At 39.2% G+C, this 18279-nt stretch overlaps 1 protein-coding gene across 4 annotated transcripts in view; it reads right to left on the bottom strand.

Moving 5' to 3' along the window:
- Positions 1-18279, bottom strand: part of RPS6KC1 (ribosomal protein S6 kinase C1) — an 84148-nt gene that overhangs the window by 38579 nt on the left and 27290 nt on the right. For all 4 annotated transcript variants that reach the window (XR_006180674.1, XM_042880245.1, XM_042880253.1 and 1 more), the window contains 2 exons: positions 8410-8522; positions 716-808 (listed from right to left, as the gene is read on the bottom strand). Coding sequence is in view for 3 of the 4 variants with exons in the window: in XM_042880245.1 (XP_042736179.1) it covers positions 716-808; positions 8410-8522 (206 nt within the window). In the remaining variant the exon portion in view is untranslated. The remainder of the gene's footprint in view (positions 1-715; positions 809-8409; positions 8523-18279) is intronic.

The raw sequence follows: 18279 nt of genomic DNA, 5'->3' as shown, positions 1-18279 counted from the left end.
TGGAATAGAAGGAGGAAATGAACCTTTGCAGTCTTACATTAGCCACTGTCACACCACTGATTAATGCGCCATCCTAGAAATATTTGGTAAGGTGACAATTAATCAGCACTATCAAAACAAAGCAGAAATTCTTCTGGTCTCTTGATCAGGCTTGCAAAAAAATCTGTATGGTCCTTCACTGTTTGTAGAGGAACATGGCCCTGGGATTTTGGGTGACATTACTTGCAGGTGACAAGAAGAAGCTTGGCTTCACTGATCAATCTGTGTCTTTGCTGGGGATTTCAATTCCAAATTCTCAGGAATGGAGAGCAAACATTTGTCATCCTTCTAACACCATTTTAAACAATAGCTCCAAAGTGGGAATTTTTACCTGTCTGTATTTCAAATGTCCACCAGCTTATTCAACTGAAAACACATCAACTTGTCCTTACCCCACTACTGTAACCATGATTCATTTTTAAAAAAACAGGCCTCATCCTATTGAATGCCACCAAACATGTGTCTTATCCTTTAGCTCAAATATATTTTGCATGGCCTTACATGAATTGCTCAGATAAAAGCCTTTTTTCTTCTACTTTTGTTATTTTAAAGTGCAGATGCATTTGAGTCATTTTCCCCTTTTGTTTCATATCCTTAAGATCCACAGCTTCAAAGACAAAATGTCAGCATGCAGTCGATTTATGACTGAACTCTTGAAGAGACACTGAAGAATTACCTTGTCAATCACCCCAAGGACTCTGAAGGCCTTCAGTTCCTCGGCAGGGCTCCTTAGGTTCCAAGAGGGCCTTGAACTTAGTGATCCTGGAGGCTAATGGAAGATATCAAAGATTACACATCAATCAGGGTGGTACTTGAAGGAAGACTGCCTGCTGAAGCAAATGCCAGGCCGAAGGAAACTAAATTTATCATAAATCAGAGAGAGTGAAGATGAAAGGAGAAGTTTTCTGTTTGTCCTTAGTGGGGGGAAAAAAAACAACTTGCAAGTAAATAAAACCAAGATAACATCGAAAACAAAATTTTGAAAAGAAAAAATAATGTCTTTTTATACTTTCTATGCTTAGCAGAACCTGGTTGAATCAATTGCTGAATTCTTAACCCATCCCAATAATCAAAGCCTTATAGCTATTACAGATACAAAATAATTCAGAGATCACTGAAGAGGAGAAAGTAAATTAGAGGCTTTTTAAGTTTGAAGAACATAAAATACAGGATTATAAACAGAATTCTCTTGTTCTCCGATGAGCTTTATGAAATCCTTTTAATAGCAAGGTGTACAATAATTTCTAATACTGCCTTAGGAAAAGGAAGCTAGCTACATCATATTAATCTAGAAATTAACAAGAAAATCAGCAGGCGCTAACTGTTCAAGTATTTAATACACAGAGACTTTTGTCCATTTTGTACTTCGTAATTTCCCAGGGCAGACTCCAAGTTTGCATGGCAGAGGAGGGAACAGTGTTTAAAGCAGAAGTCTTTCAAGACAAAGTTCAACCTCTAAGCATCACATTTTACCTCTGGCACATTAACAATTTAATTTTCAGAAGTTTCTAGTTGCAAACTGAGTGAATTCATTAGATCCTCCTCTAAAAATTCAACATGCAGCTTCCACTAAAACCACAGACCAGAGTCCCTTCCTCCCAGATCTGATACATTCATTTGGAAAGCTGAACACAAGAAGTCTTTTTTAGCCTAACCCAGCCTCCCCAAGTCTCTCCTTCTAACATACAAAGATAAAGGAAGAGAAAGGTGAAACTCCTTGATTTTTAAATTTCTGAAAGTCAAAAGTTCATCTCACATTTGTCAGTGTCTGGAGACATTGTTAATAAATACGTCACAAAGGAAAATGATCAGAAACTTGCAGAAAAACTGGAGACATTAAGCCAGTTAATTCTATTTCCTCCCCACATAGTGTTTGCCCTCCTATATATTCACTGTGCTATTGTCAAGGACCAGAGCACCTCTTCATATCTCTCCCCAAAATCAGTTTCCCTTCACGTTGTCAATCACCTTATTTCCTTCCAAATTATTTCCTGAAAGCAGCTCCTATTTTAGCATTGCCTGTGAAATTCAACAGAAAGTGCCAAAAACACACATTCCAAAAGCCTGGAACATGTTCCAAAGGTGTAATTTTCCTTTTGTCAATCTACTGGGCTCTCGGTTTAAAAGAGTTTTTTATTTATCTTCATTTAACTGATTGGCTCTTGTGATTTTCCTTGTCATGCAGATACTGCTGAGTACCAACAGCACTTAGAAGAAAACAGCCCAGATTCTACAAATCACTAAAGCTTTTGGTACAAAGAAGAAAATAATTCCGCATGAAGTTTGTTCTCCAGACCTACCTTAGGTCCTTCATGCTAGTAAGCTACCAGGAAGGTCAAGGTGGCTTTCTTTTTCTGTCTTGTATTTACAAGTGTGTGCTATTTTTTTGCATTAAAAAAATAGATGCTTTGAAACGGAGTTCTGCTAATGCAGAGTTTAATCATGACACAATTTCAAAAGCATTCTAAGGAAAATGTGTAATGAAAGAAAATATTTCAAAATTCTCAGGACTACTATAAAAGATTTCGATTTACAAGCTATTACTTTTTTATAACACTGCTTGATAATCATGCTTTCAAAACTTTCTCTTATGCACAATGTTCCAACCATGAATTAAGTTCATGCGTCTGTTCAGAAGTTCACAGTTGTGTTAACAGTGCTACAGAACTGGACTTCTGCACCCATCATTTCCATAGAGTCTGAAGTAAACAGTACACATTCTTGGGTTCTTCTCTAAAATATCACCAACAATGGCACAGTCAGTAACAGTACATACACACTGCTCTCCATCATTTTATAGTTGCTTCCTTAAAATGACTAATTTTTTAAATTTTTTTATTAACTTCAATCATTAAGTTGCTACCTTAAAATGATTAATAACATTAATGTCTCTACAGTTCTCAGTAGCTTTTCTATAAGTTTCAGGCTATTTTTCTTTTTCTTCTTTGCTCTTTAAAGTGGTGTGGTTTCACCATTTCAATGTCTAGTAGATGACCCCAGAGTTGGAAAGACATCATACTCTGTTGCAAGAGCAAGCTCTAAATACTCAATTTCCAGAAGTAAGGCAATTAAGCATGATATGTCTGCTCCTCTGAACAGGTGAAAAACCCAAGCTCAGCATCTTGCCAGCAATAAGAAAAATAACTAAAGGACAGCTTGCTTGTGAAAACTAGAGGAATAAAGAAGGAAAAAAAAAAAAAAAAAAAAAAACAGGAAAGAGGCTAACAGAAAATCAAAGACTTAATCTGCTTTTAGAAATAAGGCATTCATATTCTAAAGAAAGTGTCAGACTACCTATACCCACACAACTATCTGAAGGATAACTTCAACAACCTGTCCAAATGCTCAGTATACTGCTCAGGTATTCTAGGACTTTCTCTGCTGCTGCCTTATGTACCATTTCTAGACTACACTCTGAGCTTCACAGCAGAAGCCAGCTGGGATTACCTGACTAGGGACCAGCATCCAAAGTCTTGCAGTTCCTTTCCTACCATCACCTTTTGTTAAGCCGGAGCTAACTTCAAGTGGAAAAGGATGATGTGATTGTGATTTCCAAGATGCAACAATTTGTGTCCATCACGAGTCTTCAACAGGCTCTAACTTTGCAACCTACACAATGAAGCATAGCTCCTGATTTAACTTCAGCATCGCTGTTGGCCATTACAAGAGCCTCTCATGTTAATCTCACTGAAGACAAAAGTTCTATCCCTAGCCACAAACACCATGTGACAGAAGGTAATTCTACTGCTGATTCCACAACCTCTGACAGCAGTCTTCACAGAATTTCAGGATTAAAAAGAGCACTTTCAGAAACATCAGTGCAGAACTCAGCTTCAAGCTGCACATCAAAATTAGATCTCCCCTCACCATGCAGAGGTCAGTGTTTGATGACTTCAGTCACCACCCTTCATAGCATGGCCAAAACCCTCACTTCAGCAAAGAGATTCTTCATTTTGAAGCAGATTCTGCTGGCCTGAGATGCAAAGTTTCACATGATGGCTGTGAAACAGTTTCCAGTTCTCCTGGTCCAGTAGGGCACCCTGAATCTGCATCAAGCAAAAAACATGCTGCATCTCTGCATGCATCTGAACAGAGACTAGGTTAAGGTGCGCTTCACAAGGTCCCCAGTGACCACCAATTTGAAATGGTATCTTCCACGAAGCTGAGACACAGCTGGGGTCATGTACATCTAGAATCAACAGCTGATTGGTATGCAGAATGATCTGGAAAACCTTGAGACTGAATTTCTATTTTATGTTAAACTTGCATAACATAAAACTAAAACAGTGTATTTTCTTTACACATTCTGCAGTTTTTATGCACATTGAATGAGAAATTTAGGAAGTATAATATCTTATTAAATAACTGCAAAGAACAGAGATGACTTTTCCTGTTTAGGCATTGAGTTTGCCTGTAATACACAATACTAAACTGCTCTGAAAATTGAAAATATCTGACATTTTAGAGTACAACAGCTTTTGTAAAGTTGCAAAAAGAGACAATCCAAATATAAAATAAGTGGCGTAAGTGGAACTAGAAATAGTTTCAAAGAGTGAAGAAGATATGCATTACAAAAATACCTTCAGCGTTAAAACAGACCATAGCCTGTATGTATATTTGTGCTGGGTCTCCCATTCGACAGCTATGCTAGGCTGAAGCTTTCTATTGGTCAGTCCAATGCAATTCAAAGGCTGCTGAGGCAGGCTATCTCTCTCACTCAGGCTTGGCGGTGACTCCCTTAAAGGCTGCTAGTCATAAGTAGGCAAAAGAGAAAAACAAAGCTTGAGAACCTGCAAAATGGCCTGCTGCTGCCAGCATTCTTGAGTATTTATTGTCAAGAAGGCTCTTGAGGCTGCTATGCTGTGCTGAGGAAGAGCAGGAAAGTGCTTGCTGAAGCATGTTTTTCCATAAGGTCTGTATGCCTGTTTACAATCTTCAGAAGGTCCCTCCACATCTCCCACTCCAACAGATCTACAGCAAGGCTTTTCTCAATGTTTACCATACCTTGTCAAGTAGGTTCCCAGTTCATGGTCAGTCACAGTTGCATCTGTTCCCTGCGCTGCTTCTCAGCCTTAAGAAATCTTCTATCCATCCTTAAGACCTCTACTTGTAACCTTTTTCAACAGTGCCAAGAGTTCTTCAAAAACACGTCCTCTTGTGTTTCTCTCTTCACTACTCAGACTTGCCAGCAGCAGGGTGGTTGCTAAGGATGCTATCCTTGAGGGCTACACTGATGGCTTTTTGCCGAGGCAAGAGAAGTAGCAAACTATTATCATTCTTTGTTTGGTTTCCATGGCATCAAAGAATCTTTTTCTTTGCAGTTCTGAAACACCAGGCTATTGCCTCTAAAGAAATCTGGTCTTCACTGAGGCAGGAGCATGGCATTTCAGGCCTGGAAGAATAGCTTGCTTCCTTCAGGAGAAGCCCCTCTGCCTTACTGCCACTTAGAGTTCAGACGGTAAACACATGGCTTGGGTTACGTTTGTAACACACAGCCTTTTAAGGCTGCTTCATGTGGCTCAGCATAAGCCTGACAGATTTTGGGAGTCATGAGGAGCAGAGACGTGCAAGACAAATACTAAACCCATACTTCAGAGCTTACCTCTTCCCTTGCTGGATATTTCTCTGGCCTGGTGGATGAGAAAGAAGCAAAATATCACATCTATGAAGGCCAGATAAGCCTGGTTTTGAAGCTGCTCACCCTGTTACTTGTAAGGGCACAAAAGAAACACAAGACTACCTACGCTGGTCATGAGTGACAAAGTAGTTCTGCCTAACATCAGGTGGTGAATAGAAACACTGAAATATTTACTCTTGCTATTTAACCAAGCCTCCTCCTCCAATGCGCTTACAGTTTCAGCGCTTTCATATTCCATGAAGTTCCCTGCACTGAATCATGTTTTCCTTGCCAGAAATGCATCCTGCCCATCATAATACAGGCACAGGCAATTCCAGGAGTTTATTACACTTGGAAGTGTGACAAAACTTGACCATGCTTCTAGTAAAGGCATCATATATATACTAAAGCAATGGTTCCTCCCAAACACTTTAGCATCACTCTAGCAAGGACAAAGAGATGAGATATCTCTTTGCTGACCCATGTGGGCAAATAAAGATTTGTATAGTCTTATTTGCCTATGTATCCTGTCTAAGCACCAGTATTTGAAAAAGAGATGGGATCAGTCTGCAGGACTTACAACAGTAGGGGATGCTACCAGTAACAAACTAGCCTTGCCCCAGACTTGACCAAAGCCATGCTTACAGCAGTTCAGAAGCTAGCTAGTTAGAAGGAACGTGCACACTAATCTTCAAAACTATAGACTTAATTTCTATAGGGGACACATGCAAAATATCTGCATGTTTCCACTAGTGAACATCACCCCACAGACAGATGCAGGTAATTTCAATACACTTTATCACTGCCTGCATGGGATGGAATACTTCACACACACACACACGCACACACAAATCTACCTTGGGGACTACAAAGGATAAGTAGTAATTTAGTAATTTAGTAGTAATTAAGGTGAAAGAATTCAGGTCTGATCTGCAAACACCATACAGGGAGTCACATTCTTCTTTTTGTAAGATCCTCTCCTGTCCTGAAAGCCAAAGTAAAGAACATGCCAATTCCTCACCTTTAAAACAATTTAGGGAAGTCCTACTTCCCATAAATTTTCAGCTATAAAATCAGAGACAAGCTATTCTCCGCCACAACCATTGTGACCCAACAGCACTGTCTGCATCTGATGCCAGAAAACTACAAAAACTCTAAGACAAAAGTAAGGCTTCCATGTTATAAAGAGTAGCAAATAAATGGAACTAAAATACAAAGGGAAAACAGTGCCATAGGGAAGACAAAGCCACAGCCTAGAAAAACATTTTTATCGTAGAAAGGAGAGTAGAACATTCAGATTTGCCCTATCTTGTCAATTCAGAGTTTCAAGAAGACTGAATTTCTAGTCTCATTACTTTTTTTTTTTTTCCTTTTGTCTTACTCCAATTAGTTTCACTTTCTTTGGATCTACGAAGAAGACATTTGCCTTACTCAGTACAGCAAAAGAGGAAATATTTCTCAAGCCCACATACAAAAACGCAACCTATTTCTTCCTCCTTTCCAACTGCAATTAGTTTTTAAACTTATAAAAGGGTAAAAATAGGTTGTTCTTGGGTTTTTTTTCCTTGTTCTGTGGTTTCCAAACATACTGAGATTTCCATTCAATACAGATTCTTCCCCACTTTCAGGGGCACCTGACCCAAAGAAAGACTACCTAGTAGGAGTTCATATCAGTCCAAAATACTAAATTGTTCAAAGTACAATTCACAGCAGCAGCAAGACTGCAAATCTCACAAAATATATCTCATTTGGAACATTCTCAAAAAAATGTACTTGAGGGCTCTCAACACAGAAAAAGTTACCTTTAAAAATCACTGGTTTTGCTTTTTAAATTACTTGTTATGCAGTAAGATTTTTATAACACTTCACATTTAGGTAGCTGTAGTCTCCTGAGAGCATTTTTGGATCTGTGCAACCTAAGAAGCAATAATCTCTGTGCTTTTTGCCCTTAACTGATACACACGCAAAGAGATGGGAAGTTGGTAAATTTTATATTTACGATAGAGCAGTCACCTACACGCAGTTTCACATGAGTGCAGTAAAGATCTAAAGTAAGAATAGATAAGTCCTGATGGAAATGGTTGGGGAAGGGCAAAGTAGAAATTTATTGAGGGCGTCTTGGAACGAGCTTTGTTTATCTTTTGCACAAGTACAGATAAGGGTGTTTCTGCTTAAGACAGTCCTGAAACTCCACACCAATAAAGAATCTGCTGATCACTCAAACACAACCAGGAGAGACATCTAAATAAAGCAAAAAGAGCCTTAGCTCAATTAAGTATTTATTTCTAACCATCCCCCACCCCTCCCAGCTCTACAAGCTTAACTCATTTGTGATACATCCATATGTGCTAGGCTAAAGAAACCAACAGACTTTCTGCTACATCCAGGAGTGAGTAATATTTTCATTGAAAAGTCAAAAAAAAAAAAAGTTTTAGTGGTGGTTTCTGGTTTTTTGTTTGTTTTTTTTTTTGCTTTAACTTGAAATCTTTAGCACAATCAAAATGTCCACCTCATCAACTGTGGAGCAGAAGGAAAGTGTGCTAAATTAAGCATAGTCTCTAATGAAATGAAACCAAAAAGAATAGGAAAATAAGAGCAAGTTAATAGAAATATAATGTCAAAATACTCCTTAGTCCTCCTGAGATAAATTCCAAAGATTTTGATCCTCAAGCTTGAATATGCTTTACTACGAGACAGAACAATTCAATTAGACCAAATTTTAAAAAATAATAATAACAAAAAATAAACCCTACCATAGAAACATCTTCAGAGGATTTATGGTACAGACTGGAAATCTTTTCAGCTCGCATGAGGTATTCCGCAGTCTTCCTTTTCACTGCTTCTCGACGAGTTGGACTTGATTCACCTCAAAGGAAAAGAAAGTAAGGTTATTTTTTCTACACAGAGAGAGGTGCTAAGTAATCAAAGCACATGACTGCTTTGATTCTACCTTTTTGATTTACTTTGGGTTACTAATAATCAAAACTACAAATATGCATCTCATAAAACGCAAGTACTATGATATCAGAGTTCTACCAAAAAAAAAAAAAAAATTAAACTTTGTAATAGACTGAGGTGAATAAAAATTCTTAGCTAATTTTTCTGTGATCTGGCAGATGTTCCTATTGTAACTTGAACTGTAACAAACTGCCAGTCTGAACAATGTACCTCCCAAAATCTCAATTACAGAAAACAAGATAAGAGCTTACATAGAAACAATGGAGAAATTTTTGGATCTGTTTTTCCCACCTATGTTTCTAACGTGAGATTCCTTAAGTATAAAGGGAATACAGAAATGCTATCAATAGTCAAATGACAACATGGGAGACATCAACAACTCCTGCTCACAACGTTCTGATGCTTGCTGTTCCTTTGCTGTTGACTTGGGGGTCACACAGTAAGAGAGGAAAAACCACTCATATCAACTATTTCAATTTCCAGATGGCTGAATATTCATTGTGTTGGGCCTAGTCTATCCAAACTTTTGCAAGAGGTGATAGTCCTGTGGTACTGCAAAAAATCTATGTTCACTCTAAATCCTTATGTTCAGGCACTCTCGTCACAAGCAGTGCATTGCTACAAGAGACTCGATTTTTACTAAAGAAAAAAAAAAGAATTCAACTACCAACCAAAGAGAAAAAAACTGCGCACCATAATTGCTATAGCAGAAAAATGAAAATACTGTGGCTGCTGAAATACTGAAATGTCTGCCCTGGGAGTTCTCAGAGTAACAGCAAAAATTTCATTTAGCCATGACAGTTGCTTCCAGCCACAACTGAAGCTGCCCAAGACTTGCATAAACACAGCCTTGGCTACAGAAGGCTTCAGAATCACCAGGTGTAAGTCAGCACCGTTCTCAAATGGGGCAAGGAACTGCAAGGTTATCTAACAGCTACTCAAGATAAAAGACAAGGCAAGGAACAGGAGAGGTAATAAATTAAGCATGCAAACACCAAACCCTGACAAACAGCAGATAGCAGAGAATAACAAAGACTAGAACTCATAAGAAAGAGATCAATGGGCCATTTGACATGCCCACCAAGTGTAACCTTGAAGAAGTTCAACCAGAAACTTGGTGACTGATAAGAAAGGAACCAGATTATTGTGGGTTATTAAGAACAAGTCTCATAAAAAAAAAAAAAAAAAAAAGCAAAATTATTACAGGATGTCTGAGGGAAACCAAGGAAGAACTTACTGAGTAAAAGTTTGTACACAAAACTTAATATGGAATGCTTTATAAGAAGAATTGTGGGAAGGTTTAAGCCTCATCTGAGATGTTTAGGGTCAGGATTAAAGGTGAGGGACAAGGTAGAGTCCCAGGGGACAAGTGTGAGAAAATAGGGATGGGAATTACATCTGTTGATTGTGTGTAAGTAGGCTGTTAGTCAGCACAACTTAGTCTAAGATCCTGTACCTGATCATCATTGTCTTACCTTCTCACTCAACTCTACTCTTCCTCATTTTCTGCATGTGTGAGCTCATTGCTCTCTGTGCATATGATGCAATACCAACCTTCACACAAGACTAGCAGACAAGTCTTCTGAGAGTCAGACAATGGGCCTGGGCCCAGTCTTTCCCGGAACAGCGATAGTTCAAAAAAAAATTGAGCTGCACACTTTGTCTGTGGTTATGTAGGTGCCTACAAAGGCAGTGTCCTCTGTCTGTGCCCATCTGTTTGTGGCCAGCCGTGTGCCTACAGAATATGCAGTCACATGCATAAGCCTCTCAGAAATTTGCAGCACAACTGGCAGGACCCGAAGGAGAGGTGAACTGCCTACACTGATCTCCAGCAGGTCAGGGCAGCAGGAGTCACTCTGATGTCTGAGTCTTTCAGTTGGACAGACCTGGTTAGCTTTAACATCTGATTCCTTAATAAAGAAGGATGAGAAGGTTGTCTGACCGCTCATATTTCTCAAAACATTTTCAAGATTGGAGAGAAAAGTGAAAAGCCAAGTAGCAGGTTTCTTTAGAAAATTCCTCTACTGTAGAAGCTCTGAGTTATTTTCCCTCTGCCTTATACAAGAAGAAACAAATCACAGAATGGTTTGGCTTGAAAGTGACCTGAAAAGTCTATCCAGTTCCAATCCCCCTGCAATAGATAGTGTCACCTCTCCCTAGACTGGGCTGCCCAAAGCCCCATCCAACCTGGCTCAGAACATCTCCAGTGATGGGACATCCACATCTTCTCTGGGCACCCTGTTCCACTGCCTCACCACCTTCTGAGTAAAGAATTTCCTCTTTATATCTCATCTACATCTATCCTCTTTGAGTTTAAAGACGTTACCCCCTCATCCTTTGATGAAGAGTTCTTCATCTTCCCCACAGGTACTGAAAGGTTGCTATAAGGTCAACCTAGAGTCTTCTCCAGTCTGAACAATTGCAGATCTCCAAGCCTGACACCATAGGAGAGGTGCTCCAGGCCTCTGATCATCTTCATGGCCTCCTCTGGACCCATTTTAACAAATCCTTGTGTTGGGGGCCACAGAGCTGAATACCGTACTCCAGATGGAATCATTGCCCTTGCTTTAAATAACCCTTTGACCAAGAGAGTGAACAAGGCAGAGGGGTCTTTATCACACTGTTTTTGTTCTACCAGTCATTTTGACCTTGTTAAAGATTCCCCCTCACTTTTGTATTGTGACTACCAACTACCTAAATGCACAGAACTGCCACACACACTCCATCAAAAACAGAGCAGAAGAGACTCATGTTCTACTCCAAGCTCTGCTGAAAGTGATCTATTGTAACTATTACTATCCATCTCCCACCAGGTGGAAAAGTGATTGTTAACTCCTTGGACAAAGATACAGAGCCTTTCTCCATAAATACCTTGGACTGCACGTGGTTTAGGAGGAAGCCAGACAGTCAGAAATTCAGCACACTTTTAGGTTACAATGTAATGGATATGCACAAATTTCTGAGTTAACTCCTCTCATTCTAAAGAGAAAGCAAACTCAGGTCTAAGCTCCTCTTAGATCAGACTCTACTAATACTCTTCTGGCGAAATTCCCTTAGACCAGACTACCAGTACTACTCTCATGTTGAAGAAGAAATAAAACTCAATTGTTTGAGCTTGGGATTGGCTGTATCAGCATGGAATAGACACACAGGGTTTTGTTTGCTTTTAAATAAACGTGTTGCAATTTCTTGAAATATGACCAACACTGCTGCGTTCATCTTTAATCTCAGAGCACCATAAAACTTTGTAATGATCACTGGTGATCGTCAACATTCTCAAAGGCACACAAAAGTGGTAGTTGCACAGGGAAAACAAATCATCCACATGGCAACATTAAACTCTTCAGCCAGCATTTTCTTCAAACAAACTGGTAGAAAACTGCTAGGCTAGTGTCTAAGGCTATCATAAAAGTCAAGCTTACTGCTTAATTGTTAGTTATGTGTATTTAGTTTGGATGTTTATTGCCTTTTTTCAATGCTTCAGTAATTTTACAGTAATTAACGCAAACAAGATAGGCTGTCCCCTTAGAGCTGTCTTTGTTCTCCCTACTTTCACAAGACATTAATTTCAGTTTTCCTTCTAGTTTCCCTTCCTGAGTAATTTGTTAAAAAACATTCACAAACTGTTCAGTCATTAAAATCTTCAGCCATTAAGAGGGTGCAGATTCACAAACTCCACGAGTTCTTGTATCTTATTCAAGATCAAGATCATTATCAGTTCCATCCCTAGGAACCCTGTAATAAGGTGTATGTTTGAGTGGGAGTTGGGGAATTGGATTCTCAGAACAGGATTTTTATTTATATTAGTTTAACAAAGCAAATGAAAAGGAAAAATAGAAAAGCCATATTCCAATGTAATTTCCCATTTAGCCAGTCAATGCTTCATGGAAATCTGTAATGAAGTAGAGGATACAAATTCTACAGGAGTAGAAAAAATATTACTTCAAAAAGTCTTAGCACAGGGTGATGCCTAATAATAAAAATCTCATTAAACTAAAAATAATCTTTACCATTTATTTAATTTCATCGATTTCAATTTATCAAACGCTTCATTTAAATAAAGCATTAGAACACAGTGCTAGAAAAAATCTCTGCCTCTGATAGATGCTTCAGCTGTGAAACAGACTATGCATATTTTTTCAAAATGGCAATATTACATTTTGTTATAATATTTTGTAAAGTGAAACAAATGCGTGTTCTTCAAAGAATCAACGCATTTATTTCGAGTGAAGATCTTTTGATTTCATCACTGCATGAACACACTGAGTTCCTATTTTCATTCTGCGGTTAGCCTGCAATAATCTAAAGAAGTATCTCTCTTTAATTACAATTTATAACTTGAAAGGCGTTTTTCTTTAAATGGCAGCAAACAGGAAATGTTTAAACTGTGTCAAAGCCTTTGATGAATCTTTATAACTGCTCATAAAAGATCATCCTGCTTAAAATAATATTGATTTTTCATTTATTTTCCTAGATACTAGAAGATTTATGTTTCATCTGATCAGGATCAAAGCTTTTCCCCGCTCCTGATCACTGGGATTAAATCAGCAATGTCATTTTACATGTTTAAAAACTACACTGCTAAAGCACAATATAAAGTGTAGCGATGCTGATCACAGAGGCCTGAATAAAAACCCCCTCAAGATTCCTCCCTCTCTCTCCCTCTGCATTTGCTACGGAGCAGCTGTGCCTCACACAGATTCACATGAATGAAAATATTAAGGCGAGAAACCACCCACTTAGTTTATTTTCCATATGACTTTCCTGTAATTATTTTGTAAACTGTTCACACAACAATATATAAAAACATCTGCAAAAACAGGTAATTAATGTGTCAAGCCAAACTAATGCATTTTTTATGGTGTCCATGCTTCGTCAACTGTAATTATAACTCTTTTTAAGCAAATGATGATGTGTTTGTTGCAATGTGCAAGTGGTTATTTTAGATGCTCTGTTTACTATTACTGCAAACAGAATATAAAAACTCTACAGCTACTTTGTTGCACATATAAGCCTTCATCTACACAAGCGCGAGCAGGCTGCTCCCTCATTTTCCAAAGGCTTTGCCTATTTCAAAGAAATAAAAATATCTTAAAATGAAAATTGGCTTTGGAAAGGCTGACCGGGCCACCCGCTGACCAAACTAACAGTAGCCAGGACATTAGGACAGCAGCCAACGCATTAAAATTTGTTCTTTAATTTTTATTTCTAAGGACAGCTCAGCTATAATATATTTACAAAAACAGACGTTCCTAACAACATTCAAATGATCTTGAGGGTTTGATAGAGGAAAACCACAAATATCAGAATAATCGTGCCACCAAGTTCATCTGTGACTTGCAGGCTTGTTTTCCTATAGACCATTGATCTGAATGCAAAATACAGAGAAGCAACATTTCCACCGAATATACACCCTGCGGTAGCATCTGGGAAGCTAGCAATATTACAAGCAGCTTTCTTGCTCAGAAGAGCTAATTTTCTTGCTCTGAATGATCCGCTAATTTAATGGTGAAGCACTGGGTGTTAAGGTGAGCTAGCTGTTTTTTCTCAGGTATCAGATCTCCTGCGATATTATCATATAGGTAAATGCCTTATGTTCAGGTGTCAGGAAAAAAAGCTATGGAGAGGGGATTATAACTTGTAAATACAAAGTGAAAAATAAAAATCTCTGGTAGATATCAAGAGGTGGTGGATGCCCCTTCCCTGGAGACATTCGCGGTCAGGCGGGGGGGCTCTGAGCACCTGATTGAGCTGCAGTTGTCCCTGTTCCTTGCAGGGGAGTCGGTCTGGATGGCCTCTAAAAGTCCCTTTCAACTCAAATGATTCTACGATTAGCACCGTGGAGAAATCTGTCCCCTTTTCCCCCCAGGTAATCTAGAGTATTAACAGAGCACGTTATGGATGCGTAGAAGTGCCTTCAAACTTGCTCTGATCCTTAACTAGTCTTCTCCACAGATCCAGGATGGATGCTTATCTTACAGATGGTAACAAACAAAAATAGCACTGCACATTACTTGCCCTTAACGTATACTATATCACACATCTACTAAATCACAGTATATATTACCCACCTAGGAATTCCAGATATTCCTTCCGTCACGTCTGACCTCCTCCAAACCACTCCCCAACCCAAACAGCAAGTTCCCTACCTAACCAGCTGCTTGCCCACGATGTGCATATTTCCACAGAAGAGGTAAAAAGTTAGCATCACTTGTCCCGATCCTTTGTAACCTCCATATTCCAAATCTTCCTGCTTTTTTCTCAGACTTACTAAAAATACATGTGGGCTGCCTTTGTTTCAGAGGGTATCAGAAGCGATTTGCTCCAGGAAGGAATGTCCTCTTGCAGGCTACAAGGAACTTGTGGAAGACTGCCTGTTGTGCTAACCCCAAACTCGATGTACTTAACAATTTAAACGGTAAAACTTTCTCTAAATACTGAAATCTTCAATGAAACATTTATAATTGCCAAATCTAATAGCTATAATACCATTTTTTATTTTTAAAAGTTTCTTTATCTTCTTCACAGTCTTCCTGCACATATCACCCAGCTGGATCGCTGAATTTTTCAAAGAATTGCTCTCTATAAAAATGCAAGGGAGTAAGCCTTAAAAGATTTATTTCTTCTCACAATGAAAAGAGGTTTAGCAGCACCTTCCTTATTAGTGGGTAGCCCAGCTGTTATTTTTGCCTAATTGGTTCAAGAGGACCTCTGTTCTTCTTAGGGCAAACACTTCTTACATCATGTGAAGCTGACTCCTTTGTCCATATTAGCCAAACAAAAGCTCAGGCCCACTGTAAGTGACAATGCAAGTCATAATCCAGCACAGATTTGTGACCACTTTGGACATACTTTTATAACCCTAACATTTATTTCAGGAATGGGAAGAGCTGCGGATTTAGGAACAAGTCTCCAAACTTTCACAGGAAAGGGGGTAACCTTTAATTTTCAAACAATTACTTAAGTGAAACGTGGCAGGTGCTGGAGTAGATGGACACCTCAGCATCAAGGGAAGATGCTACAGATTTTAGCAGCAGGTGGCAATTCGGATTTGCAAAATAAGCCCACTGGCTCCTCATCTCCAGTATGCTATATAATAAATTTATGGTGATTATCTTTGGGGTGGTGGCTAAATTCCACTGCTGAAAAAAAGACAGTAAATATTAAAAAATAAATAAAGCTAAAGTTAAGCCCTATTATGGTATAAACAGTTTGAAGTGATTTTTTTCCTCCTAAAAAAGGTTAGGATGCACCATATTTCTCAGACTTATTCTTTCTCCCTCCCTGAAGGCACCAGAGAGTACCCCACTGTCCTTTAAAACCACACAAGCTAAAGCACAACTGTATGACAGTGAATAAACGTGTAAGAATTCTTCTTCCAATTTTCTGGTATGCTCTGTATATTTTGTACATTTACTTTATTGCACATTGCTCAAAACACTTACAGATCTTCACTCCCTGTGAGTCATGAATGTAAGGTTACAAGCCAGTGGTGTGAATATTTAGGTAAATACTTTCCTGGAAAGAAAATACTGGCATATGTGCAAAAGTTAAGATTACACAGAATAATGGTGTAGACAAAATGCGTTTGAATGACCAGTCACCAGGAGACAGTAACACTCAACATCATAAAAAAGTAGCTTTCCAGAAATGCTAACCAACAAACATCTGTTTATTCATACAACTTCACGTTAAACACACAAGATGGTAGCCTTCCTCATGCATGTGTGACTAACTGGAAAAAAAAAACCTAAAAGGAATGGTCATACAGTGCTACAGGGAAGAAAAGATTAATTTCCCATCCATCTGCTAAAACTTTCAGACTTCAGCTGCAAGGCATTTCACCAAAGTAAGACCTCACAACATGAGAAATAACCTTGAACACTTTCCTGTAAAACTACAGAGGAAAAAGGAAAATAAACCTGTGACTGCTGTAAGACAGAAGGATAAGCAATGGCATCCTAGCACAGAGGGGAAACAAAATGGTGACAGCAGCAGCTCCTCCAACACATGGGCCACAGAAATAGAAAAGCACTCCGAAAGCCACAGCAGTGAAAGAATTTACACAGACCACCACCATGAAAGAGAGGAAAAGACTTCCAAACTTCTCTATGCTCTTCTTTCTTAGCTAAAGGAATTGACCCTTAATTCACCTACACGGCCTGAGGCATTTAATTCTGCAGTCAGAGACTTCAGTTCGTTTTCTCACCTGGACAGAAGTACCACCACCTAGGTGAGCCTGATGTGTTTACATTGTGCTGGAAGAAGCATGGCAACCACTAGGGGTCTTCTGATAGGAGGTTAAAAACAACGCAAAGCAGAAGTAAAGATTAACACACATTGCTGCAGCTAAGTGCTGCCTAATGACAGCCCAGACAGAAGGCTGCGCAGGCAGGGAGGTCTATCAGAGAGGCTGGGCATGATCAGCAACCTGGTGAGGAACTGCCATGAGGACAAACTCAGAAATCTTGGAAAGGCTGGATTAACACCAAGCCGACACTGCCCTCCAGAAGAGAGAAGAAAGTACAGATGCTTATGTTCTACCTTCAGACATGTTTGTTCACTCCATTACAATCAAATGCTATGGGACTGCATTCAATGTCACCTCTGCAACATGCCCCACACACTGGCTTAGTTAGCACCACAATTTATCCACACATATTGTATGGGTACCAACCTGCAGAAGGTAAACCCCGGATCTTTCTCAGCATTTTGTGCAAAGAATCTCGAAGTTTAAAATGGACCCGTCTTGAGTATTCCTTTACATACCTCAATCTGGTTGCATTTACATACTAGACTTCTCCATACTTGACTAGCAGATGCCATATTTTACTGCTTAGCCGTGATGGTGTGTCTAAACCCAGTATGTGTGCATACGGAATGACTTTACTCAGGGTGATCTATCCAACATCTGCCCTGCAGTTACAAATCCTGTAGCACTAATCTTCTCTGAGGCTCTATATGGTCTGCAACAGCTTGGAAGTCAGCACATTTCAGTTATGAATAGCTCATGGCCCACATTAGCAAGAATTTCAGCATCACTGAAAGCACGCTGGAATTAGCTGACTTTTTTTAAGCAAACCACAATATTTTTAATATTCCTTCTTAATCCAGCTGCTTACCAGTAGACAAGTACTGCTAAAACAACTAGTCTGTTTTAGAACAGAAGTTGTAATGTCAAGAGGTAACATTTTGCACTGTTGCTTAAAAAGCTAAATCCAAATGGTCCTATAGCATCCTCCTAGTCTACTAGGATATAATGGCTTTCCAGCTCCTTTGGAAGGACTTAGGGCAGGAAGTTCCTGTCTTGACTGGTTCCAAGCTCAGTGGAAGTCACAACAAGGAATAAGGAGACAGTCATGATGCATCATCTGAGCACAGAGGTCTGAGATTGGCTGAGGGAAAACCTCAATTCTGCCACTAACACTGCCATTAATCTTCCCTGTCAGAACCCAGCACAACCTTCTTTTCCTGCAGACATCATCATCTCCATCATCTCACAGCCCAAGGTGTCCCGATGTCGTCTAGGGCTCTGTCTTGCAAAAATTAACTGTTCCTCATCTCTTCAACAGGATCTCAAATATGTAGCATTAGCATAAATAATCCTGCAATTGGAATGCAAGGATCCTCATTTGCATTTGCTTGATGCCAACAAACTCACACTG

This window comes from Lagopus leucura, unplaced genomic scaffold, assembly GCF_019238085.1.
Source record: "Lagopus leucura isolate 7727_CA_CO unplaced genomic scaffold, USGS_WTPT01 Super-Scaffold_73, whole genome shotgun sequence".
NCBI classification, from domain to species: domain Eukaryota; kingdom Metazoa; phylum Chordata; class Aves; order Galliformes; family Phasianidae; genus Lagopus; species Lagopus leucura.
The sequence above is the reverse complement of the archived record's forward strand: the minus strand, read 5'-3'. Positions and strand labels throughout refer to the sequence as shown.